This window comes from Pinus tabuliformis, chromosome 1_2 (genome assembly GCF_031772625.1).
Source record: "Pinus tabuliformis cultivar Carrire ecotype Pingquan chromosome 1_2, CPIR1, whole genome shotgun sequence".
NCBI classification, from domain to species: Eukaryota; Viridiplantae; Streptophyta; class Pinopsida; order Pinales; family Pinaceae; genus Pinus; species Pinus tabuliformis.
Window position 1 is genome coordinate 356,275,130 of NC_142298.1, and position 27,788 is coordinate 356,302,917.

At 38.1% G+C, this 27,788-nt stretch overlaps 1 protein-coding gene across 1 annotated transcript in view; it reads left to right on the forward strand.

Annotated features, from left to right (window-relative positions):
• The window catches only part of LOC149205840 (kihadalactone A synthase LFS-like), a gene marked incomplete at its 5' end in the record, with an annotated part of 258,780 nt that extends 234,369 nt beyond the window's left edge, over positions 1-24,411 (forward strand). The window contains 2 exons of the mRNA XM_089397521.1: positions 23,231-23,310; positions 23,733-24,411. Coding sequence (XP_089253647.1) covers positions 23,231-23,310; positions 23,733-23,811 — 159 coding nt within the window. The remainder of the gene's footprint in view (positions 1-23,230; positions 23,311-23,732) is intronic.
• Positions 24,412-27,788: the final 3,377 nt, after the last annotated feature.

The window sequence follows — 27,788 nt, forward strand, 5'->3', positions numbered from 1 at the left end:
AATTGTTGATCATTGGTATAATTCATTTTACTCATGCTTTGATCTAATTTGTTTCCATATGCTCTTGTAGATTTGTTAATGTAGAGCTATCTTGCATTGACAATTGATTTAGAAGTATGCTCTAGGTATATAATGCTCTAGTTGGTTTTAAATAAATCTCTAGAACTTCTTATCATTGTTTATTGCTAAATTTATATGGAACTAATTTTTGATTGAAGTTTTGTAGAGGGAACATCTTGTTGGAATCACAGAATCAAGCATGACGGGAAGTCTTTGGAGAGACCAACCCACTCTTGATACATTCTTAAAGGAGCTTTCATTTGCTCTTTGAACCTCCATAGTCTTATCTTACAAAGTGGTTTTGCAAGGGTTTTGGCACATAGCTTGTACACAAGCCGAGCACTTCTAAATTTAAATCTCTTTTAAAAACATTATACTTCATTTTTTTCATTTGGTATCTAAGAGCTTGAATATGGCTAAGCAAAGATGAGAGTTTACTCTCACTCTTTAACTTAGCCTTTTGTAAATTATAATTGTACATATACATTTTATCTTGTTGATTTTTTTCACTAATACGTAACTTATTTTGCAGAGATTGTTTAGATTGTTTGCTAACTCTTGTGTGGCAGATTTTGAAGAGCAACCTCCCATAACATCTAACAAGTGTTTGCAGAACCTTTGGCAAATGTTGGGGGTTCGATTTCCAAGGATGTCGTGAGCCTTTTTGAGGCGTAGTTTGGCCAAGTCAAGTTCACTAGAGAGCTGCCCGTTTTTCTCTCTTAGTCGTGGGCATTTGGAGGAAACTCACACTTTGTTTCCCTTGCCTAAGTTTGTGAGATCTTGTCACTACTTTCTCAAGAAAAAAGGTCTAGTGTCCAAGTTTCAAGCAACTATTGCGAGGACTCCCCTTGAAGTTTAGTTGAGGACTTTGAAGGGCCCTCTTCTCATTGTAATATTAATAAAAGATCTAATTTGCTTGTGGGAGCTTGGGATTTCTCCCATGGTGTAATATCCATTTTCAGGATATCCCTCAAACACGAGCAACTCCAACCAGAGATGGACTGGGAGGGCGTTTACTAGATATGTCGCCTCTGAAAAGAGGATGAGATCTGGAGGCTACCTAGCCCTTTCCAAACTCTATCTAAGAGTATAGGAGAAAAACACACAAGTGGTATAGTAGCCAGGAAGCTCAAAGAGATAAAAACAATAGTAGTGCAACATACAATAATGTATTTATGGAATATATAAGTAGATACCCAAGAAATGCAGAGAGAAATGCTAAGCCATTTTGTTATACTAAGTAATGGAAAGAGTACAAGAGGTCATCAGAAAGATAGCACCTCGACTTGCACAAGGCAAGTGAAGAAATACACTCAGAATGGTAAGGAAATGGCCTCTCTTTGAACTGTGTCCAAGCTGTTGGAGAACTGTTGTGCTGTTGCTACTATCGGAATCAAGTGAGGATTTGGGGTTGTTCCCCTCCTTAGAAAATGCTGAAACTCTGGAATCAGCCTCTGCTCAATAAACCCAGAAAAGCCCAGAAAGCTTTTCTAAAATAGCTGACCCCCGAAAATCACCCCCTTGAGGATCTATGCTATCCCTCAAGGCTCTGCACTGCCACTGAAGAGAATCCTCCAAAACTCTACCCAAGACTCTGCCAAAATCCTCCAATATGCAAGGGTTGATCCCTTGCTCAATCTCCAAGCTCAAATCCTCCACATAAACCCAATTCGGAGCTCCTACCAAAAGAGACTACGTCCTCCTCTCTCAAGACTGCGCAGTCATCAAAATGCTCAGTTCCTCCTCAACTCCAAAGATCGATCCTCCTACAAAATACTGTTGAAACTGCCTTGCCCGAGCAGGCACTCGAAGTCCCCCGGAGCTAAGGGTGAGATCTCCGAATGGAGACACTCGATGCACTAAATAGTGCTGCAGACAGCTTAAACAACCAGCGTGCTCTAGTCGAAGTGACTAGCTCAAATGTAACATAATCGAATGCCAAAATGAGGAGGCTCCTCTCTCCTTTATAGCGTTGGCCTCTCTCAAAACCCTAAGGCCCACCTCCTTCAACGGAGCCTCTCTCTTGCCACGTGCTCCTCTCCATCTGCGCAGTCCCTCTAAGTGTCTACGTGGGCCCCCTTCTCTACATGGTCCTTTGGCCCCCTTGGCTCCCCTTTTAAGTTACAACGTTATACTATTAGGGAGTGACTTTATTCAAAAAATGAGTTATATCCCCCTTTCCTCACCTTTTTATTTATAAATAACTATAGAAGGCAAAATTGAGCAAAATCAAATATTCCAATTAGCCATGGCTAATTAGGAATATTACACATGGTATCCTATCTCCCCATTTACAGGGAGGCTTCTCTTGGGTGGATTGACATTTGTATGGTTTAAGCTTTCATACTTCATTCACTTGCATGCCTTAATGGGGAATTTACACAGCGTCACTATCACATTTCATTAAGTTAAAGTTTGCTACAATTTCATTTGAGCTTTGCATTCTCTATCTCATTGTTGCTTGAAGCTACAAGCTTACACTTTACTTTGGGCAATTCATTTTTTACATGCTAGCATTTTATATTCTTAACAAACTTTGATTTGTTTCCATTTACATTGGTAAATTGTTTCATGAGCACTTGAATACATGCTTCATTTTTATGCTACATTGTTATCTTGAATATTGGAGCAATTTATTGTCTTTGTCTATTTGAAACAAATTTTACTTTCAAGCAAATTACTTGTATCATTTTAATTCATTAACGAGACACACGCAACACTTGTAAGTTAATTTTATTCCTCCATTTGAAGTTACAATTGCAACTTATGTTAAACACTATTTCATTTTCAAGCACTACAAATCAATCTCTTTGAAGCATTTGCATGTAACATTATTTTATTTTGGGGAAAAAACTTACATGCATTTCATCAAGGCATTCTAGTATAGGAAGGCCCCAAGCCTCATTAAAATTTCACCTCCAACATAAGTTGGTTGAAGTAGACATTTTAAGGATCCTCTACTCCTCCATTGACTCCTCACTGTGAGATCCATATCTTTGGGCGAGGGTGAGGTCTAAAGATTGAAGAGTTAAATTGTAATCTTGTTGTAGATATAATTAATAAAATTAACCAAGAGCACTTTCCATTACATTTACTTTACTTGTCTCTTGATGGTTTGAGTTTTTCATATGCAAAGTCTATTCCAAAAGCAAGTATTGTAATCATTTCAAACAAGTGCTTTCTTTTCATGATTCAAGTCTAATTGCATATTGATGTCTTGGTTCAGCACTTCTTTTCTTTTACATTTTCAAGTTAATTACTAATTTTTGGGTTTTGGCAAGATATGTTTCACATGTTTTGATTTATAAAGAGTATTATGTCAAGAACATTTTGTATCTTACATATCTTGTGCTAACAATTTTTGTTTACATTTTAGGGTTATTTTGCTTTCTCTTTTGAGAGCATTGCATTTTACTTTGAGAAAATATATCTTTAACTTGTTGAGAAAATTCCTTATAAGGCACTGGTTTTATGGTTTTTGTCATATTAATGATTGGCATTGTTATTTCAATTTGCTCATAAATCTTTAAAAGTAATCCATTTTCACTATAACACTCTCCTAGAAACTCACATCTTTTCACTTAACTTTTCATTAGGTACCACCCCCCTTTAACCTAAGAGATAGCTCAAACAAAGAGAGTTGGGATTAGTGTGACAGCCCCTTCTCTGAGTTCCCTACCACCAACCACACCTTGTGGAGTTTAAGGCTTTTCCCACTGACTTGTAGGTACGTGTAGGCGGCAGGTGATAACACCGTGCTACCAAGAGCTTTGGAACTGTATGGGAATGTTACCTTTTCAGTCGAAGCTGCAAATTTGCAATGAGAGCTGGGAAAAGTTCCAGGAGCTTTGAAGACTATTTTTTTTGGAGTTCTGGTGTTCCCTGGGGTTGGGGAATACAAAGCTTATAGAGAAATATGTTGAACTGCCCACAAAACATGAGCCTATGTTGAAACCTTCGTAGGAACAAAGGCCAAACACATCCTTAACATGGATATCCTTAATTGAGAAACTGGAGAAATCTCTTGATGGGTTAAGGAAGCATGTGGCACCTCGATGCAAGGGCGATATTTGGGATGTCATGCTGATGAGTAATTCTTTTTGTTGTTTATGTATATATATCGCAGAAAATTATGTGTGCATATTGTATGTGGCAATCAGTGTTGTGAACATCGCGATCGGGATTAAATCGGCAAGGGGAAAAAATCAGAAAAATCGGTAAAAATTAGGAAAAAATCGGCAAATACAAAAATATTCATTTTTTTCATTTTTTTTAATTTCTAAAGCATCTACAACATAAAATAAATACATTGACATGTAAATATGATAAAAGACCTAATATATAAGATGTGTAATATCATTTCTAGTTCTACATCACACATAACAGTGAATCATGTCCTGAATAGTAAGTCTTGACTCTTGAGTCCCAACTCAGCTTCAAAATATCAACAATAAATATAATAATGTATCTCATATCATGAGTCATAATGTCATATACAATGAGATGAACCAAATAACTAATACTATTGATTTCCTCTACTCCTCTTGCAAGAAAATGTAATAGCTTTCCCTCTAGATGTAGATGTCAGTGGAGTTGGCAATGGACTCTGTTGTGCTCTAGAAGCTAAAGAACTCAGACCTACAGGAGGTAGACCATGTCCTCTATTGGTGACAAGGGTAGCCTGGGTAGGTGGTGTCACCTCCTCTTCCTATTGCTCCTCCTCCTCCTTTGTTGCCTCTATGCCTTCCACTACCTCCTGCTCTAACCAATCATCGATAGACTCCATGAGAGGCCTCTCGGCCTCAACCCTCCATGCAGCAGTGGTGTCAATCCCATCCAATGAGATGGCCTCCAGATCAAGTGTCCTCTGAAGTTGCTTCATCCACAATCGAATATTGTAGTAGACGTAGACCATGTCATTAAGTCGTTAGGACTCCAACTTGTACAAAGGTCATAAAATAATAACTATGTTGCAGGAAACGTGGGCTGGAAACTGGGACGAAACGCAGAAACGCGTTTGGTACGGCCAGGAAACGCGTTTCCGGCCATACTGCCACGTTTCCCGAAACGGAAACGTGGCAGTACGACCGGAAACGCATTTCCCGACCGTACAGCCCGCGTTTCCCAATTGAATTGTGTTTTTTTTTTTTTTTTTCAAATTTGTTTTTTAATTTTCTAGATGTGTGTCTAAAGTTATAAAAGTGAATTTTTGCCCTAGTGTTGATATGCAGTTCATGGTAATGTTAAATTCTTAAAGTAAAAGTGATATTCTCCTTTATTTTTCATTTTCATCCTTTTACTTAAATTTTTAACATTACCATGAAATGACTCAGGATGTTTGAGAGTGGTTTCGCCCTCATTGGATTTCATATGGAGAAAGTAGAATTTTAGATCTCACTCAAAATCCAACAGACTTATTTGTTTTTCAGGATTTCAGGATTGGGGGGATTGCAATGTTTCCATTGGATTTTATCATGTACTAGGGTATGGAACTTGTATTTAATCAAGAGAACCAAGCCCTCTATGCAGGGGAAACTCCCAATAATCAAGATCATGTAGGGTACTAGGGTATGAAACGTGTATTTAATCAAGAGCACTAAGGTCGTTCGACTATGTAGGAGGAGACTCCCAATACAACAGTGGTCCTTCTAAAGAATGGGATGTGGATGCAGAAAACCCTGATTTGGATCTCTCTTGCAGCCTTATAGTCTTTATTGTACTTGCAGCCTCATATATTAATATAAATAAACGCTGATTTTGAGATTTGGATATCTAATAAAGGTTGCTTTTGGATATTCCGATATTTTTATTTTCATTATGTGATCATTCATGAGTAAATGTGATGTAAATTAAATCTTAATGTTTAAGTGTAATAAATTATAATGTATCATTTATGCTTTATGATTGCACACATACACACACACATATATATATATATTTAAATATTTTATATATATCTATATATATATATATATATTCGCGTTTCCCCGTTTCCAAAATTTGGGGAGGTCGCATTTCGTATCGCTTCCCGTTTCGGAAACTCGTACCCGTTTCCCCGTTTCGTGCAACTTAGAATAATAATTATAAAAAAAAATATTATTTAATGAATTCAAAACATTAGTTGGAAATTTGGATTATTTTAAGTTTTAAGTTTAACTTGTTGTGCTTCTTGGTGTGTATTTTTTCAAATACACTCCAATTGTGCTCGCATCCTGAGGAGCTACATGTTTGGCTGAGGATTCAAATGGCAAGCATTCACGGATGGGGTACTCTCGCACCATGCATCTACAACAAAATTAGAAAAAAGATAAAATTTGAAAGTTGAAGCAAAGTATGAAGTTATGAACTTGAAGAGACAATTAAATTTGAAACAAACTAAAAAATACCTAGCATTTTAGTCTTCCTATCAACCACGGCCATATCAAAGCTAAATGTGCCACCTGCCATCCTGTATATCTCCATTTCTTTGGATATTTCTGCACGTTCACGGTTCTGTTGGAGATGGCATCATCCTCTAAACGCAGGTGAAGAATCCATCCATGACCTCAGCATCAAATAAGAACCCACAAGGGTAAGAAAATACGGGGTTCAGATAGATCCCTGCAGCATGAATGGCACGATGGAGTGTGTTGTTCCATCATTCATCAATTACTTCCCATAGGAGGAGTTGTTTATGAAACCCCTCGTCTCCCTTATCATCATAGTAGGTCCGAATGGATTTTTTGGCCATGTCCATGGCCTCATATAAGTAGACCATTGTGGGCTTGTCACCATCAACTAATTGAAGAACCTTTACCAAAGGTTCAGTAATGTTGCACACCTCCTTTACTCCCGCCCAGAAGCTTTCCTAGTATGAAACTAATATGCATATGGCCACTCCCTCTGGTTTGCGGCTAAATGTCAAAGCACACCACTCATTTGAAAGAAACATTCTCTTCATATCCCACATAGAATTCAAGAGGGATTGAAAAGATATGAAAGTGGCAAACCGTGTAGTGGCGGGGCGCACCAACTCCTTGTTGTTGGTGAATGTTGTCATCAAATGAAGCACAAATGCATGATTATATATAAATTTTGTAATGCTTTTTTATGAGTCAACAATATATTTGACAAAAAGAATTTTTCCTATGTCCTCCAACATCAAATCAATGCAATGTGCAGCACAAGGTGTCCAAAATAAAGTAGGATTCCTCTCCATAAGCATATTGCTAGTAGCAACATAATTTGTTGCATTGTCCATTATGACTTGGACAACATGTTCTCCACCCACCTCCAAAATAAACACATCCAACAATTCACATAATAATTTTGCATCTTTGATATGTGCAGATGCATCAATAGATTTCATAAACATTGTCCCCTTGGGACAATTAACCAAGAAGTTTATAAGGCTTCTCCCCTTTTGATCGGTCCAACCATCTGACATCACAGTGCATCTTGTGTGTGCGCATGATGCCCTAAACTCCAATATTTTGGTGCAATCAACCTTTTCATCTTGAAAAATGCGGAGAAGGGACTTTGTACCCTAGGCCAACAATTGCAATAGCATCAACATCAGGCTGGAAAAATGGATTATTCCTTGCAACGCTAAAAGGAATATCACTCCAAAGAAGAAACTTGCCCAACAACTTGTTAGCTTCTTCTTTCTCCTTTTTTTTAAGCATTGAAGAGATAGATGGTTGTGAACCAGCCGTGGTTCTAGGAACAAAATATGATGAGGTAGCTACAGGGTTGTTTGTAGATACTAATGTTGAAATAGAACTAGTGCCACTATCATATTCACCTCCTAACACTCTATTTCCTGCTAGTTGATTCCTCAGATCTGACTTGGACAGTTTGGCTTGCTCAAATTCTTCCAATATTCTGAGGACTCTTCGGATTATTTCCGGATTTGTATTGGTGCAAAGTCCTACTTCATGTCTAGGGATTTTTGCAAAGGTGATACTTCAATCTATAAATCCCCCCGTCATATGATGCCCACACAACTTGCAAGACAAGTTTGCTCTGTCAAAACTTCTATCAGGTTCACTAAATTCCCACAGAGGGTCCAATTTTCTTGGCATGTTTGTAACTTGGTTGAACTCTTGAGTTTTAATGTAAGATGAAGTTTGAAGTTAAACCTAGGACACAAGAAGAATTGCAAGTTTAAAAAAAAAAAAAAAAATTACATACATAACACAACACATTGAATTTTTGGCAAAAAAAACTCAACTCAATGCAACAATAATAGAAAAAATGCACATTCAAACCCAAACAAAAATGATGCAAAAAAATATAGCACAAGAAGAAATTAAACTAATAAATCTAACAATCAAGTTTTTGCATTTTTGACCAAAATGAACCCTCTCCACTCTATGCAACAAAAATGAAAAAAAAAAAACAATCAAATCCACTCGAAAATCATTGATAACCAATGGGTTATAGAAACCCAAGAAAAAAAACAAAAAAAATGGCTAAATTTGGTGCCCATACCTAGAAACCACGCTTTGCCGAAGAAATTTTGTCCAAACACGAATTTATCTTGCTTGGGATGCTAAAATCTTCCATTTTTTCTCCTCCTCTACCCTAGTAGTCACTTTCCTCTCCTCCTCAGCTCTCAAACAAGCCCTCTGTCTGCAAAAATGACAAATAAAAACCAAAAATTTGCTTTAAAAATGTGTTGTTTTGGACCCCCACAATTTTTTCCATTGACTCGCGTTTTTTCGAAAAAATTGCTATTTTTTCACGATTTTTTGAAAATAAAAAAATCGCTGAAAATATCGTCGATTTAATCGGCAGCTCGAAAAAAGCGTGATTTTTAGAAAACATCACGATGTTCGCAACACTAGTGGCAGTGAATGCTTAAACATTAGAGTTGCTTTGCTTTTTCTCTTAAGAATAACTAAACAAACATATGTAAAATTGTTCCTTCGTATTTTTAAGCCAAATTGTTTCAAACACTGGTCATGTGTCAAAGAACTGATATTGAACTTGACATTTTATATATATATAAGAGAGAGACTCAGGGAGAGAGACACTAAGAAAATATATTTATATATAAGAGAGATTATATATTTAAATTGATTTTAATATTTGAATATTTTGATTCATTATTAATTTTGATTATTATATAAATTATATAATTAAAAAATAATTTATTTTTTTTATATTTTTATTTTCTTTATTATATAATATTATCGCTCCCGATTAGCTGTTTCCTGTAAATTTTTGTTAAAATTGGCAACTATGGCCAAACTCCATGTGGGTCACCTTATATATGGAAGCTGATATTTTTCTTGGATTCCTCTCTTCGAGAGGTGTAGGATTGATCTAAAGATCATCCGATTCCGACATGTATTTATGGAGATATGAATTTATTTGTATTATTGACAATTTGTCAAGGTCATCCAACAAGCAAAACAAGCACTTTTACCCCCAGCTCAACTTCAACGTTGCATTTAAATAGAGGAGACCTCAAGTCATTTGAAAAGCACATCATCTCATGATCTCTCTCTCCACTTGTTTGGGTTTGTCTCCTCACAAAGAGGACGTAGTGGAAAGAAAGATCAGAGAAGTCCTAGCCGCAGTCATGAAGAGGAGCCCTAGCCACAGTCAAAGAGAGATCTATCCGCAGTAAGGAGGATCCCTAATCCTCAGACAAGAAGAAGCCCTAATCCGCGGCAAGGAGTAGCCCTAATCCTCAGACAAGAAGAGGCCCTAATCCGCAGCAAAGAAGGAGCCTTAACATATGCATAAAGAAGCCTAGAAGGACAACGTAGAATTTCGGTTCGCTGTAAATGACAGCGTGGTGAAAGAAGCTATCTAGGGCACGCCTTAAGGACTATTTGCAAGGTTGGTAAGCCACAGTCATAAAGTGAAGTAATGTATTGAAGAGATCTACCCTATAGGCTAAGATCAGATCAGCGTATGTATACAGTTGGGTGCTACAAAGTGTTGATAGAAAAGTCGAAGTTCTTGTAGGACAAATTACTGTTGCGTTGATGGTGTTTAGGCACTATTTTTGGGGACGTTTTCTACAAGGGTTGCTATGTGTTAGGCCATAGGCCATAGCACCATAGCAAGGGCTGCGAAGGGCAGTCAAGGATGTGCCACAGTTTCATAGGGAGGACTAATTCAAGTACCCTAACCAGATCATCAAATCAACACTGTCAAAGGGAGTTTAGGGTTGTTGCAAGTGCCCTAATCAGAACAACATTCTACTGCAGAATGAAATCAGAATTATGAGCAGTGTTTGGGCTGATTGTTTTTATAGTTGAAAGCCAAAGTTGCCTAGGTTTGATCAAGCTACCTAGAGGTAGAATTCCGCCCTGTTTGACCAACATTGACTTCTTTGGTCAAGGCTTTACTGTTGTTGTCATAAAATATCAGATTTGTATATTTGTACTATCTCTCTCTCTTTGCTGAACTATTGAAGAATATAAGAAGAATTGATCAAGGGTTTCCCCACATTGGGGTTTGTCCCTGGCTGATGCCACATTTTGTGTCCTCTTGTCTTGGCTTGTCTTCTACTATTTATGTTTATGTTCTATTTGCATTTTACTATAATGCTGATGTGATTGCTAAACTGGATATTGATATTGGGCTAATAAGAAAATTGAATTAAATTTCTCTTAAGCATAGAACATACCAAAATTAACATGGAATCGGAGCTGAGGTGAAGACAAAGCCCAAACAAGAGTGAAAGAGCAATCACTGAAGACAGTGGAACAAGGACAAAAGTCTCAATGGGTTCCTCATCCCACTTCGACAAGCTCCGTGAAAAGTCTTACTATCACGAATGGAAGATGTCTCTTGATCTGACGTTGGAAGAACAAGAAGTGTTGGATTATGTGAAGGGTAAAATCCTTGAACCTCCATCAAATGTATCGACTGCTACAAAGAGCAAGTACAACAATGCTGAAGTCAAAGCAAAGAAGATTATCAGAGATTCCATTGGCAAGTGTCTAGTGGCCTACATCTCCAATTTGAACACCTCCAAGGAGATCTACAGTAGATCGGTAAGCATGTTCAAGGTTAGTGATGCAAATCAAATTTTATTTCTCAAGAATAAGTTGAAGGATATTAAGAAGGGCAAGGTCGAGGATATTCAGTCCTACTTCTTAAGAATCACTGAGATCAAGAATGATCTTCTTGTGATTGGAGAAATTATATCCAACAGGGAACTTACTATCACTACCCTTGGAGGGCTCCCACCCGAGTGGTATATATTTAGAACCACTATTCTCAATAATGATCGAATTCCAAGGTTTGAAGAATTAATGTCAAGATGCATTCAAGAAGAAACAAGAATGGTGGAGCAAGAAATTCCTTTTAATAAAGGCAACCCTACTGCATTCTCCGCTCATGCCAAAAGGAGAAACAATGCAGGGACTAAAGGTCATTTCCATGGAAAGCCTGGATCTAAGGGAGGAAGGAAAGGCTGGTGTTTTGCTTGCAATAAGTTTGGCCACTATGCAAGGGAGTGCCCAAATAGAAGGGACACATCACATGATGATGATCACAATCATTCCAGGGGCAACTTCAACAACAATAATCAAAGGAATGGCAGGTTCAATGGCAAAGGAAAAAGGAATGCGGGACATCATGGAAATGGTCAACCCTCCAAGAAAGCAAGGAACTCCAGGTATGAAAAATCAAATGTTGTTAACAATAAACAAAAGGGGTATTATCTTATATCAACCCTCTCCACTACCTCTCCTCCAGACACTTCAGGAAATTGGCTTATTGATAGTGGTTTTTCAAGGCACTTCACCGGATACAAGGAAGCTCTCTCTAATCTAATAGAGAAAGAAACAAACTTGGAGATTATTCTTGGAGACGATGCCACCTATCCCGTAAAGGGTGTAGGGAATGTTACCCTTCAGTTGAATCAAGGTAACACAATTCATTTACAAGAAGTTCTATATGTACCTGATCTCAAGAAGAGCCTAGTGTCCATTTCGGCAATGGAAGACAAAAGTTACAAGGTGGCATTCATAGATGGAAAGGTACGTGTTTGGAAAAGGAATTTTAAAGATGCTTTTACTCTTGGGTTCCGTGTTGACACTTTGTATCAAGTTGGAGGAAGTCCATTGGGGGCCATGTCTTGCGACACATCTCTACAATTTGAACTATGGCATCGGAGGTTTGTCCATCTTCATTATAAGGCCCTACCCGATGTGAGACATGGTGACAAGGATGCTCGAGTCCAAAGTAGATCATGAAGGTATATGTCCGAGATGTACCAAGGGAAAACTTACAAGGGGACCATTCCCCTCAAGAAATAGCAAGACCTCAGATTTATCTGGTCTGATGCCCACAAGCTCTTAGAAGGATGAAGTATACATCTGGTTTCGTCACTTCAAAGACTATGTGGAACAACCCAAGGGGTTTGAGGTTCATGACCAGGAATCTCATGTATGCAGGTTGAAGAAAGCACTCTATGGTTTGAAGCAAGCACCCCGGGCTTGGTATGAGAGAATTGATAGCTATCTGATGAAGCTGAGATTCACTAGGAGTGAAGCCGGTCCAAACCTTTACCTTAAGGTTGTGGATGATAAACCTCTCATACTAGTAATTTACGAGGACAACCTCTTTCTCACAAGTCCATACCTTCTCATTCACAAACGTAAGAGGGAGTTGGATTCCAAATTTGAGATAAAGGACCTAGGACTGATGCACTACTTCCTAGGATTAGAGATTTGGAAAAAGCCAGGAGAAATTTTCCTATTTCAAGGTGAAGATATTGGAAAGATTTGGGATGGTGGACTGCAAGCCTGTGACTACCCCGATGGAGCTTAACTTTAAGAAGTTATGCGGTACTGCTCCCGGACCCGAATTGGGAAATGCTTCTAAGTATCGTCAACTCATAGGAGCACTGATGTTCTTGGTGAACTCCCATTTGGATATATGTTTTGCAGTTAGCATGTTGAGCCAATATATGGTTGAGCCTCATCACTCACATTGGATTGGTGCCAAGAATCTTCTAAGATATCTTGGGGGCACAATCACTAATGGACTGAGATACATTGCTAGAAATGTGAGGCTGCATGGTTATTGTGATGTTGATTGGGCAGGCAGTGTGGTAAATCACAAGAGCACTTCTGGGTGTTGTTTCTCTTTGGGTTTTGCTTCGATATCCTGGATGAGCAGGAAGCAGAAGCCGATTGCTTCGAGCACCACTGAGGCCGAATACATAGCTACGAGTATCGCCTCCTGTGAAGCTGTCTAGTTGAGGAAGCTCTTCGTGAGCTATTTGGACATATGTTGGATACCACTGTGATCCTCTGCGACACCCAGAGTGGGGTCCAATTATCAAAGAATCCCGTGTTTCATGATCGCTCCAAGCATATGGACATTAGGTACCACTTTGTCTGAGATATGGTACAACGAGGAGCAATAAGGCTCCAACACATTGGAACTGATGAGCAGGTCACCGATATTCTAACGAAGCCCCTGGAAAGGTCAAATTCTTGACTTTCTGAGAACGACTAGGAGTCGTGGAGAGACCCTCTCCTGAGGGTCCTGTATGTTATAGATAGTGAGCTTTGGGAGCTCCAGGGGGCTTGGGCTACTTCTTGGAGCGATGAGCAACCATAGGGTGAGTGGTTCAACCTTCCCCTAGTGGTTTGCTATGTAAGCATGATGAGTGGTTCATCCTTCCCCTGATGAGACACAATTATAGTGTGAGTGGTCTAGCCTTCCCTTAGTGATTTGTTGTGTATAGGGTGAGTGGTTCAACCTTCTCTTGTGATACACCATGGCGACATGTAGGTAGGATGAGTGGTTCATGCTTCTCCTGTTGAGACGTCTTGCCCATGTAGTCTAGGACTCATGGGAAGTACCTCTCATCTGGCCAATGAGTAGGGAAATGAGGATAGGGACCATAGTACTACCGATGGACGCATCGTGTACTACCGTACTCCCTATGCTAGGATGATATTGATCTAGGATCAATTGGAACTAACTTCGGGTCAGTAAGAGTGCTATGAGATACTCTCTTTTATCTGGGACTGACTTCGGGTCAGTAGAGAATGGTATGATACATTCTTGATCACTTCTTCTTCTTCATAGTTCAATAGAGCAGAGCAGTGCATTGATGGCAGATATAGTACTAACTGACAGATGGATTAGCAGATGGAGTTCTCCCTAGTTGAGAGGGAGTGTTAAAATTGGCAACTAGGGCCAAACTCCATGTGGGTCACCTTATTTATGGCAGCTAATATTTTTCTTGGATTTCTCCAATGTTACTTGGGAGCGGGAGCGAAAGCGGGGAGCGGGAGCGAAAACGGGAGCGGGAGCGACATTTTCATAAGCTTCCAGTTTGGGAGCGAATCCTGGAGCGATTTTTTAAAAATATATATATATTTTATATTTTTTAATTTTTGATACATATATGTCAACAAAAACATGTAGAATGATGAATTAGATATAAAAAAACATAAAAAAAAAACATAGATTGATCATTGAACCAGATCACATCAATCATCTAGAAGTTATAATCTTCATCAACCATGTCCACAAGTTAGTAAAATACATATTACAACCGCAACATATTGAGTCTCGTGAATCATGATTCATCAAATTCAATCTTAAAGTTTCAACTTCAAGCTTTCAAAATTGAAAATTCAATATATAACATTTATCATCATTGATCACCAAAGTTGTACTTGTAAGCTAAGTTTAACCATTACAAGAAATAATATCTTAGATATTTCTAAGTCCTAACTTCTAACTATTAACATGAAATGAAATGTTATAAAATGAAACATGAATAATGAAATGAAATGAAACAACTTTAGTCTTTCACGAAGCATCATATTCATAATTCACAATCATCACCAATGAGTTATAATTGCCAACTTCAAACTTCAAATTTTCATTCTCACAGTCATATATTGTTTACAAAAAATATCATTATGATATGAAAGAGTCAAGAGTCAAGAGTCAAGGACTCAAGACTCAACAATTATGAAAACTAATAGAAACTAGAAATGACAAGTAAACTGTAAATCTACATGTGGCCCTTGCCACGAGAGTCTCCAGGAGTATAAGCAGGTCGTGGTGGTCTTCTAGGAGTCTCCTGCACAGACTGACGCCCAGAACTAGAAGCCACATGCCCTCCACGTGATGGTGTAGATGGAGGTGGTGACAGCAAAGGAACAGGACTCAGAACTCGAGCACTACTACTGGATGGTGGAGGTGGCATGGCTGCTGCAGCTGCTTCATCTTCATCCCTTATAAGTTCCTCTTCCAGTTCTTCAAGATGTATAGTGCCATCTTCCAAATTGTCATCCTCTGGGTGATTGTCCCAAATTTTATATGTGGGATCCTCATAAGCCCGATCACAGTAATGACTCAACAACCTTAAGTTGTAGTGCACATAAACCAAGCTTTCTACTCGGTTTTCATTGAGTCTGTTTCTTTTCACATTATGTATGAAGTTGTAGGTGCTCCAACACCTCTCTGCAGAAGAAGTATTTACAACCTGTGATAGAACTTTTTTTGCCAATTTTGGCAAAAGTCCCTGGCCGCCATATGTTTGCCACCATGTGAGAGAATCAAATCTGTCTTTGTCTTCCATTGCATGGAAGTTACCAAACAAACCAGTGCCACTGAAGTATTTGCCTATTTCAAGGCGCACAGCTGCACATTCCTCCCTGTCAGGTATCAACTTTTCTAATGCTTGCAAATATCCACTAGTTACCTCTCCATCTAAATGGGGTTTGGTCCTAATCCCACCCCCTGGTGCAAGTTGGCCCAACCAAGATGTAGAGTAGTATTTTGGCGTAAGGATATACGCCAAGCAATGTAGTGGAAGATTAAGTTTATTCCACCGTTCACACACACAATCATGAATCAGTTTGTACAAGTCGGGATCTCTGTTATGAACAATATCTTTTATTTGCCCCAACATGGTATCCATCTGCTCATACACCTCGCCAATCACTGGTTTATCTGTATTTGCAAACCGAATCATGTGATAAATGGGCTTGGTGAAATCCAATACTTGCCTCACACTTGTCCAAAACTGACCATCAAGAGCGGCCTCCTCCACCAATTCAAAACCTTGCCTGTCAGCTGCATTTGTAGCCCTTTCCTTTAATACCTGCCAATGTGGACTTGATACCATGCTAGCCAATGACTCTCTTACCTTCAAAAGGCGCCTGGAGGTGAGGTAATAGCTACCAAATCTGGTCTTCGCAATCTTCAACAACTCCAATCTCGAGTGACTGCGGAAAAGGCCATGGGTATTGCTATGATTTGTAATAAATTTTATCATTTGTTTGCCTTTCTTGTACAAATCACCAATCCATTTGTATTGTGCATTTTTGTTCTTGACAACATCATGCATCAGAAGGTTCAATGTGTGAACTAAACATCCAGACCAAAATATGTTGGGGTATTTATCCTCAATAATTGCTCCCGCTGCCTTACAACTAGGAGCACTATCAGTGATGACTTGGATGACATTGTATGGCCCAATACGGTCAATTGTTTCAAGTAATGCTTATGCAATGTTGATGGCAATCCTAAACATGTCTGAGTAATCATGTGCAGTTAGAAAGATGGCACCACTAACAGACACAACAAGAACACTTATCAATGGCTTGCCTTTTACATTTGTCCATCCATCAGATACAATGGACACCCCATGGTCAGTCCAAGAACTTGTCATTCTATTCAAAGAATGTGATATTTTTGCTTTTTCATGATCAAGTCCAACGGTTCTTGCCTTGTCATACCCAGGGCTCTTGTATCCTTTAGGGGCATCATTTATGGTAGAAACCATTTCGTGCCAATAAGGTGAGCGAAGAACATTGAATGGTATCCCACATGCATAGAGAAACCTGTAAACCTTTGAATCCACATCATTCCTACACCCCTCATCAAGGAAATCTGATATGGTTCTATGCCTTAAAGCTGATGACCCTGTGCCTCCATATCCACTACCTTGGGAGGATGCTAAAGGAGTTCTTTGTGCTTGTGATTGTGAGCTTGGTTCAAAGAAACCCCTTGATTTTTTAGATTTGTATTGGGCTTCCTCCTCTTCCCTTATGTATTTGGCTCTATCCGCTGCTAACACTGCTAGACAAGTTTTGATTCCTATTTGTTTATCTGCATCCCATGGCCTTTTCCCGCAGAGGTGTTTTTTGGCACGGGTGTATGAACCTGTGTAATTATTGTTGCAATGGGGGCAATAAAATTTAGTGGTTCTACCCCTCTCCCTGCTTCAGGCCTGTTAACATATTTCCACAATGGGGTTTGGTCTTGTTTAGTTTTTTGAGAGTCATGTTCACCCTCCTCCAACGCCTCCTCACTGGGGTTTTCATCAAATCCACTTTCTCCAGCTTCTTCATCCCCCTTTTCATTTTGGTCCCTCTATTTCCTACTCTCCAGCAACATAATAACCATAAAAGGGACCAAGAAGAGGAAAATGCCAAGAAATATAGCAAGGTCCATGATGTTTGATATTTGTAGGCTTTTGAATCTGCAAAATTTAATGGGAATGGGAATGGGAATATGAATGAGAAAATTAATTTAATTTATTTAGATTAATTAATTTAATTTAGATTCATGATTCTTTTACTAAATAAAGTTAATAAACTAAACTAAACTAAATTACTAAATTACTACCTAACTAAGGTTTAAAATACTAAATTTCTAAGTTACTAACCTCTTTGCAGGCTTGCTCCTTGCTCCTCGGCGCTTTCTCCCCGCTTCTCTTCGCTCCTTTGCTCTTGCTCTCTAGCTTCTACTCAACTCATTCACATGAAAATGAATTTTTTTTACCCCCAAGTCATTTTAAAACATAATTTTTTTTTTAAATTAATTTTCTTCTGCGTCCACGATTTTTTTCCGCACGGAACGCTCCCGGCATCACTCAAATTGCTTCCAAAGCGAAAATTTAATGCTCGGGAGCGATTGCTCCCTGATCGCTCCCGAGTTGTAATTTTCGCTCCGGGAGCGACGCTCCTGATTGAAGCAAGGAGCACAATTTTTTTTATCGGGAGCGATTTCGGGAGCGCGCTCCCGACCCACTCACGCCCGGAGCGCGGATTGGGAGCGGGTTCGGGGGGGGAGTGCTCCCCCACAACTCTGGATTTCTCTCTCTGAGAGGTGTAGGATTGATCTAAAGATCATCCGATTCCGACATGTATTTATGGAGATATGAATTTATTTGTATTATTGACAATTTGTCAAAGTCGGCCAGCAAGCAAAACAAGCACTTTTACCCCCAGCTCAACCTCAACGTTGCATTTAAATAGAGGAGACCTCAAGTCATTTGAAAAGCACATCATCTCATGGTCTCTCTCTCCACTTGTTTGGGTTTGTCTTCTCACAAGGAGGACATAGTGGAAAGAAAGATCAAAGAAGCCCTAGCCACAGTCATGAAGAGGAGCCTAACCGTAGTCAAAGAGAGATCTAGCCGCAGTCAAAGATAGATCTATCCGCAGCAAGGAGGAGCCCTAATACTTATACAAAAAGAATCCCTAATCCAGAACAAGGAGGATGTAATGTTCCTAGGTAGGGATTTAAGTGAATTCTAAACAAATAAACAATGCAACAACATAAAATTAAAAACATGCATTGAACACCCACAAAACACTGAAAATCTGGAACTACTGAACCATGTATTATAAAATCTGAGAGCAATGGGTACAATATAAAGGTAGTGGTGCACTTGGGCTCTGTCTCAAGGACAGGCTAGACTAAACCCAGGTGATGCACCTGGGCTTCTCTCAAGGACAAGCTAGACTAAACCTAGGTGACAGAATAGCTGAGATGATGGTCGTTCAACTGTTGCACCACTTGCACTGTGTTGTTCCAGCAAAACCACTGATCTACTAACTTCGACCTGCTGGAAGGTGCCCAAAAACCGCCCATAAAATTATATCCTTTTAACCCTGGACTCCTTGGCCAAAACCTAGAAAAACCTAGAAGGGAATTTCTCTAGTTTTGACTTTGGATTTTTGGCCTCCTTGGAGCCTCTCCCCAGCTGCTACAGCCAAATTTGACTTGCAGGAAACAGCGTGCAAAGCCCTCTGAAAATACCCCAAGTATGCTGGGTTCACCTGTACTGACTAAATCCTTGCTCCCCAGATGACCCTTGGTCTGGATGACTGCTCTCCCAACACCACGAGTTTGCTGCTATAGTGGCCTCTGCGCAACACCTCCGTCCAGAATTTCGACTAACTGCTGCGCTGGTCTAGCTGGCTGCTACTCCAACAGAGTTTCCTTTTTATGTTGCCTCCTCAACTCTCGGCTCTCCCAGCAAACTATGAATCCCCTTAGCTGGTCTATTCCCGACTCTCCCAGCACGCTGTGAATCCCCCTTGCTGATTTCTAACCCCTCTTGCGTGTTCTCTCACTGCCCAGGAATACGCAATTCCTCCCTACGCTGATGACTAAAGTGTGTGACTGTACCGGACTCCCTGGAAACTCCTGTGTAACAGACTCCCTAGGGTGGGCACAGATGGTCCCCCGAAGAAGAGGTTGAATCTTCCCTGCAAAAGACTCATGGCTAAACAGCTAGTTGACTCGTTGAACAGCAGAGCGTACAAAGTGAGTTTGTTTTTCAAATAATCAGAATGCTGGAAAATGAGAGCTCCCTCCTCTTTTATCACCTTGGGATCCCTTAGCCTCTTGTGGGACCCTCCTTCCACTAATTCAAATTCCCTCCAACGTCCTTCTTGGCCAAATTCGAATTATGCATGTGGTGGCCCCCACATTCCACTAGCTGCCAAAACTAATTCAAACTGCCTATAGTTCATAAGTTTCTACGTGTGGGGTCCTCCTCCTAAACCAAAATTGCTGCCAAAATTGTGTTGCTGCATCCCGGGACTAATTCATTTGAGAAGGGACATGACAGAGGAGCCCTAATCCTTAGATAAGAAGAGGCCCTAATCCGCAGCAAAGAAGGAGCCTTAACATAAGCATAAAGAAGCCTAGAAGGACAACATAGAATTCTGGTTTGCTGTAGATGACAATGTGGTGAAAGAAGCTATCTAGGGCATGCCTTAAGGACTGTTTGCAAGTGTTGGTAAGCCACAGTCATAAAGTGAAGTGATGCGTTGAAGAGATCTGCCCTATAGGCTAAGATCAGATCAGTGTATGTATACAGTTGGGTGCTAGAAAGTGCTGACAGCAAAGCCGAAGTTCTTGTAGGACAAATTACTGTTGCGTTGATGGTGCTTAGGCACTATTTTTGGGGACGTTTGCTACAAGGGTTGCTATGTGCAAGGCCGCAAGCCATAGCACCATTGCAAGGGTAGCGAAGGGCAGTCAAGGATGTGCCACAGTTTCATGGGGGGACTTATTCAAGTACCCTAACCAGATCAGCAAATCAACACTGTCAAGGGAGTTTAGGGCTGCTGCAAGTGCCCTAATTAAAACAGCAATCTGCTGCAGAATGAAATCAGAATTATGAGCAGTGTTTGGGCTGATTGTTTTTACAGTTGAAAGCCAAAGTTGCCTAGGTTTGATCAAGCTACCTAGAGGTAGAATTCTGCCCTGTTTGAACAGCATTGACTTCTCTGGTCAAGGCTTTACTGCTGCTGTCATAAAATATGAGATTTGTATATTTGTACTATCTCTTTCTCTTTGCTGAACTATTGAAGAATATAAGAAGAATTGATCAAGGGTTCCCCACATTGGAGTTTGTCCCTGGCTGGTGCCACATCTTGTGTCCTCTTGTCTTGGTTTGTCTTCTACTGTTTATGTTTATGTTCTATCTGCATTTTACTATCATGCTGATGTGATTGCTAAACTGGATATTGATATTGGGCTAATAAGAAAATTGAAGTAAATTGCTCTTAAGCATAGAACATACCAAAATTAACAATTTTATGGAAACCTCTAGTCATTCCCGACACCCATACCCAAGTTCCCAACGTTCCCTCGTTCCAGAAACTCATGCAACATAGTTTATTTGGTTTCTTTGAGTTATTTTGTATATTTTACACCAATATATCTAGTTTTCTGTGTGCAAATCTACAATTACAAGTTGTTGTTATAAATTTCTAGATGGTAAATTTCACCAAAGTATCCAACGAGGCTCTATATATCAAGTATGTTCTTAATTTTTCCTTGTATTAGCTCAGAACTATTTTATTAGTTTCTATCTTAAATCTGTAGCTTAGAATTTTTTATTTCTACCCTTTTAATTATTATTATAAGCTAAAATGATTTTATGATTTATTTACTCAAGGGGCTTCTACCCCAAGACTTCTAAAGAGAATTTCCAGTTTGCTGGAAATTTGATTTTAGCAGAGATCCAAGGCTTGAAATTGATCTTAATTGACCATACTTTGGTATATAGATCTTCCCACCCTTAGATCTTAGCATCTAAAAGTGTTTCGGCACTTTTTGGTGGCATATCAAGGGGTTTTCTTGCTAATTTCTGCGTTTTTGCATAAATTTTAGACCTGCTAAAACAGGGCAGCAAGCATTTTACACAGAAAACCCCCTAACCTATTGTTGAAACTCATAAATATTTTTATATTTGGTTAAGACATTTTTGGTAGACCATAATTAACTACTTATATGCTATATTTAACGAAAATATTGAGTATTTTCTTGCTGTTAGAAAATTTTATTTGCAGATTTGCAGCCCTGTTGAAATAGTGATCAATTTAGAGACTTAAATTTTAATGCATTATGATTTGAGATCACAAATCAGAAACAAAAGTATCCAACCACCAACCACAACACCCAAAACTTTAAGCACCAGCAGTGGGATATATGAAGGCTATACAATGATTCCTTTTATGTGTATGATGGTACTATTACAACAGAAATAAGCCATTAAACGAATCCTCAAACTTCAGCTCTCCATTTGTGACTTATGTTTGGATTTATAGGAACTTCTCTATCGATATTCATTGAATATTTAATCAAGAAATGAAAAGTTCAGGGTTTTTTACGTGTGGCTGTCCTCCTTTCATTATTTGATGGCTTATGTTGCTAGAATGCTAGTTTAATTCTGCTACAAAAAGGGTTTTGAGCACATGCGGTAGAGATGTCTCTTGAATAAGTTTTGGATGAGGTGAGTTCCCTACAAAATTCTTATTGTATTTACTTCCTAGTTGATGCTTCTATGCTATGCCACTGCAATGGAGGAATGCATGTTGATTTTCAGCTAGTGGTAGGATAACATCTTATTGTGTTGCATGTGCACACGAGGTCACCTTTAGAAGTGGTCTTTCTCATATAATTTCAGCCATATAAATCTATCTTGTCTTTAGATTTCTGCATGTTTGTAAGAACAATAAGTAAACCCATTTATCATCTCCTTGCAGCCCTCTTGATTCTCTTGATAACTCCGTTTTTCCAACTTGGATAGTCACTAGTCTAGGTCCTCCATCACCCTGTTTTAATTATGCTATAACTTGTGTTTTTCTAGAGCTAACTCTTCATTTTACCTTGAGCACCCATTGCCTAGTTTTAGTAATCGTAATATAGGGATATCCCCTTGTGCCAGAGGTGACACAGCCTAAAGTGAGAAGAGGGTAGTTTTGTGACTTTGGCTTCCCTCATGAGTTTCCACTTGGTTAGCACTGATCTTGTAATTTGATCTCAAGCGTTGGATCAGTGACATAGCAAAAGAACAAGATGCACCAACACTAGATATAGGTACCCATAGGCTTAAACACTTTTCTAAGAGAGCAAATAAGTTCAATGATCTAAGATGATGATGCAAATGAAGCTTGAGTGGTGTATTTATACCACTGAAGTAAGTGGGGTGCTTTCTTGAAAGAAGGGTGATCGGCCCACTATTAAAGTTGACTAGATGAGGCTTAGCCACGACCAAGTAATGTAATAAATGAATAAAATCTGACAACAACTGCATTAATGATGCATATGAATGGGTTATAGCCACACGTACAAATGATACCAATATTTCCAACATGTTGCGCATCAATGTAAACATGCAGCACATTATCCTCCATATTTGAGGTTGAGTGTTGTTCTCTGTGCTTTAAATATATTGTATAGTGATCTGTATCCTTATGTTATTTCATGACTTGATTTAGATTCTAATTGTGTTTTAAGAATAAAGTACATGATAGCATTTGGGATAGGGACTTGGAGAATGACAATATTCCCTGAGTTGAGAAATGGTAGCCATTCTGCTTTGTAGAATATATTCATTTTCAATTTTGCACTCCTTTTGTTGCCATGCCTACAGGTGGCATATTTCTTGGAACCGGGTCCTGACTGTCTCGTGGAGTGCCTTCCAACTTGTCAATCAGAAAGTAATCCTCCCAAGTATGTCATGATCATATGATCTTCTCCTTAAAGAAATATTTGTGTGAGCTTCCAAAGCTCTAAGATATTATTTAGAAAAAATAGACTATCAAATACCGAGGAAATTTCGAAGTTATAAGCTTGTACTACATATCGAAATAGGTGAAAGCATGTAATCGTTTTATCTTCTATCGGTTACATGTTAACTTTTGAATGGTTTCTAACCATCGAGAGTGAAATAACATCACATATATGTTGTAAAGTCTCTTCAGTCGAGGTTCCTTTTGCATTTCCCCTTGGCCAGTTTCTTTTGACTTGAATGGTTGTTCTTTTTGAAATCTTTTTTCTTTTTTCTTTTCTGTTATCGTCGATGTCTTATTTTTTTTTTTTGTGTATCTCTATAAAGTATATAGTTGAATGGTTGGGATTACTGCACTTGGCAGGTATCTTCCTGTCAAATATGGGGATTATCTGGCCCAGCGATACCAGGACACGCACGGTAAGTTAAGTTCATCTTACTAGATATGAGCTTCTGGATGACATGATAGGAAGGTGCAATGGCCATTCTTTCTTAATGTGAAGCAAGGATAAGCACGGTATACGGTCTGCATTTTCTTTCAAATATATTGTTCATTTCAACATTGAAAATGAATAAAATGCAAAGCACATTGAGAAAGGAAAAACCATGGTTTTGCAGCATCAATTTATAATCATTTATAACCTATTTGAAGAAACATAGTTTGCTTCTTACATATTGAACTTTTTAGAACTGATTTTTTCCGATTTTGTCTAAAAATTGTTCCTGTAGTTTAAGGAACAATCTGTGTTATGTGCATACCCATGGAAATATTGATTTATTGGAAGTCTTCATATGGCATGTCTTTAGTCTATTGCATGGGATGATGCACAAAAACCATTGTAAGAACTTACCAAAATCAAGGTGATCTTTAGGTTTCTCATGGTACATTAATTGCATAAATTCCCTGAATATTATACATGTATCTACAGAAGAAAGTGCGTGAATGTAATCATTGTTGATAACTCCAAAGGAAGGAAACATTACTTCTAAACAAAATAAAAGTATTCCCCGAAGCTCATTTGGTAAAGGAGAATTTTACTTAATTCTAATGTGTTTTTCTTTTGTTATCAATTATGAATATCAGTTCAGAAAACAATGGAATTTTTTCTTTATACTTTACCCTTATGAATAGCTTCCACGTAAACACGATTTGCACCATTCTTTGAGAATATTCTAATATGAAAGTATACTTTTCACTTTTATGTATAAAATTAAAAACAGTATAAAAGGAATTTTATATATAGAATATGAATGGAATTAATAAGCCACGCCTTTGTGACTCTCTCATGAAATGGTAAAAAATAGCTTCCGACATAAGGTGGTTGAATTGCAACATTTCGTTCTCTAGTATAGTTTTACACACAGGATTTATTTTCATCAAGTTTTACCAAGTCTTCCAATGGAGTAGTAGGCTTTCAAATTTGAAGATATAGACCTCTCAAGATGAACGACTAACGAAAAGGGAAGAACACCGCAAACGATTTGAATATGTCATAAGTTTTATATTTACCATTATTTTCAATATAACATAATAATAGAATATTGGTAACTTGAGGCCCTTTTACAATATAAAAAAATTAATCTTCTACTATGCTACTATACCAATGTATTACATACTATTGTTCAAAAAGATTGATCAATTAACGAAGGGAAGCATATTAACCTAAATTCATGGAAAATTTATTTGTAAATTTTTAGTGGGCTACACTTACTATTCACTTTCTATTCGATGGACTATAATTTCAAAGTGGTAAATTTTTCTTGTTTATAAAGATTGATGCTTAGTGTATTTGGAAAAAATATATAAAAACTAAAACCGATTGATGCTTAATCTATTTGGAAAAAATATATATAAATAACTAAAACCTCTCTCAATTATGTCATTTTCTTTTTGAAGTTAGTTGTAAATTATTATTGTTTTGCACTTACCATTTGATGGATTGCAATTTTAGAGTGGTAGTTTTTTCTTATTTTCACAACAATGATATTTCGTCCATTTGAAAAAAATTGAAGTTAATGATTTTTTTAATCAATTTAACACTATGTGATAGCTTGAAAAAAAGAAGTGAACAAGTAAATCTCTCTCAATTATGTCATTTTCTTTCTAAAGTATATGATATTGCTCTTATGATACGTAGTACAGTGGCAAGGAATTATTTATTTTAACACTATGTAATGATTACAAGATGTGGTTGTCATATAGAACACCTCATACAATTTTTATGAGCTATTTATAATTCAAGCAAGGCAACTATTAGTAGGGAAATTTTGAGGTCTAAAATGGGCCTCGTGAATATATTAAAATATTATGAGTTGGACATTTTGTAGCAAATGTATATTTACAAATCAATTCTTACATTATAATCCATGTAACTATGGTTAAGTTAAATTGAAAAGTTATGAAGAAAAAATTAATTAAAAAAAACCTATTGATGTGACTAAACATAGAAGTGAGCTTTTCACAAAATCAACATGGGATTCCAAAAGTTAAATATCAACTATTTGAATTGATAGTTAGGTAGTGGAGGAATTGGAGATGATCAATGCAAATGATAATGATAATTAATTTAGTGGATCAAAATATACCATGTAGTATATGTTAGATCCCCAATATGTGAGCTTCAGTGACATACAATTCAAGAAATTGATATTGTTAGGGAAGATGAGATGACTAATCAATACGAAAATGATTTTGGGTGGTGTTGAATTGATAGTGAGTATTCCAAAAATAATTGTTGGCATACCATTTTTGTCACCATAAGACATTGAGTGTGGAATTTTACAGACATACTAGAGCTCAAAATATGAACATAATATTGCCCAAATATTGTAAAATCATGATGTGTACATTGTTTTCCTTGAGCATCATGCATACTCTAGAAAAAGGAAAAAATAATGATATGCACAAACTTTTAACTCAAGCAACACACACCCTTTTGAAAAGGTCAAAATTAATATGTGCACTCTGATATGTTAACTACAGCAAGTTTGATCACGTGTGCAAATCCCAATGTGCTTAGCTTATAGATACACACTTTCCTATGGTGATTTGGTCTATCTTTATCACTAGGATGCACATAACATGTTCAATTTTATTGGATTCAATTAATGGGCCACATTATTAATATGAAACCTTAAGAGCCTCTTTCATATGGGTTAAGGATCATTTTGGTTGGATCTAGAGATACATTGCATAAATTGTAAATTGTGATATCTTGCGTAAATTGTGAGTCCTCACTCTCTACTTGCAACATTTAAGACCAAAAAAAAATCATTGAAGCAAAAGAGAGGATGAAACTCTAAAGAACTAGTGTTTGGAAGATAACCTCTTCATATGAAAAGATAACATTTTATATTTGATTTCTCATTTGTTTAATAAATACTCTCTTTCCCCTTTATATTTGTTAGATTTACTTGGTTCATGTATATGGATTTGCATTTCCATGGACTGAATTTTGCATAGATTAGGGATTTTTATTCTTGCAAGAGAAGAAAGGTATATGTTTCATTTTTTTCTGCGCATGACTACCTTTAGAAACCATTGTTGGTTGGAAAGTCCATCTCCTCTGCTTGTCACATTAAGACTGCAAATTTTGAAATTGTAACGTCCCGTCCTAAACTATTTTCGAACAAGATTTATTTCTATATTTTGGGGCCAATTTTGGAGGAGATAGGGCTCATTCAATTTTATTAGAAGACTTAGGAGTTAGAAGTAAGTTATTTTGGTTTTGTTCACACAAGGAAAATAAGCACTTCCTATGCCAATAGTTCGAATTACATGAGAGGGAAAATCGATGGCTTAGTGACGAACCCACTAAGGAGGGAAAATGGAGGGAAAAAGTTCTCCACTAAATCTATATAAGGAAGGTAGCTCTCCTCATTTCATCATCTTATTGGAGTATATTAATTTCTCTTTGGTTGCTCGAGTTGTTTAGTCGAGTCACTGGTTGTTTAGCACGAGTTCTTTAGGGGAAGAGCTCACCCTTTCTTCAAGGGACTTTAAGTGCCACCCTAGAAGGTTTTTTTCATTTCTTCAGGAGGAAGATCACATTGTGATTCCCAACAGTAGCATTCCCTTCCAATTTGTGCATAGCACTCGGGGACACAGTGGAGAGGAGGTCGAGTTCATTGGTGGTTCTTAGCAGTGGAGATCTAATGTGATATTTTTCTGAGAGGAGGATAGGGAGGATTATCAGCATCTGGGAGAGCTTGGGATCTGATTGAGTTTCTGGCTTGGCAATGTGACTTTCACACTACTTGGGCAAGCGCAGAGGCAGTGTGTGGGAGCTCATTTGGTGGGTAGAGTATCGGTCCTTGAGGTTGAGCTTTGTCGTGGAGATTAGAGCAGATATTTAGAGTAGTGTTTGCTTCCATTTCAGAGCTTGGAGGAGGGCTTTGTGGTCATTCCTTGCAGGCCGTA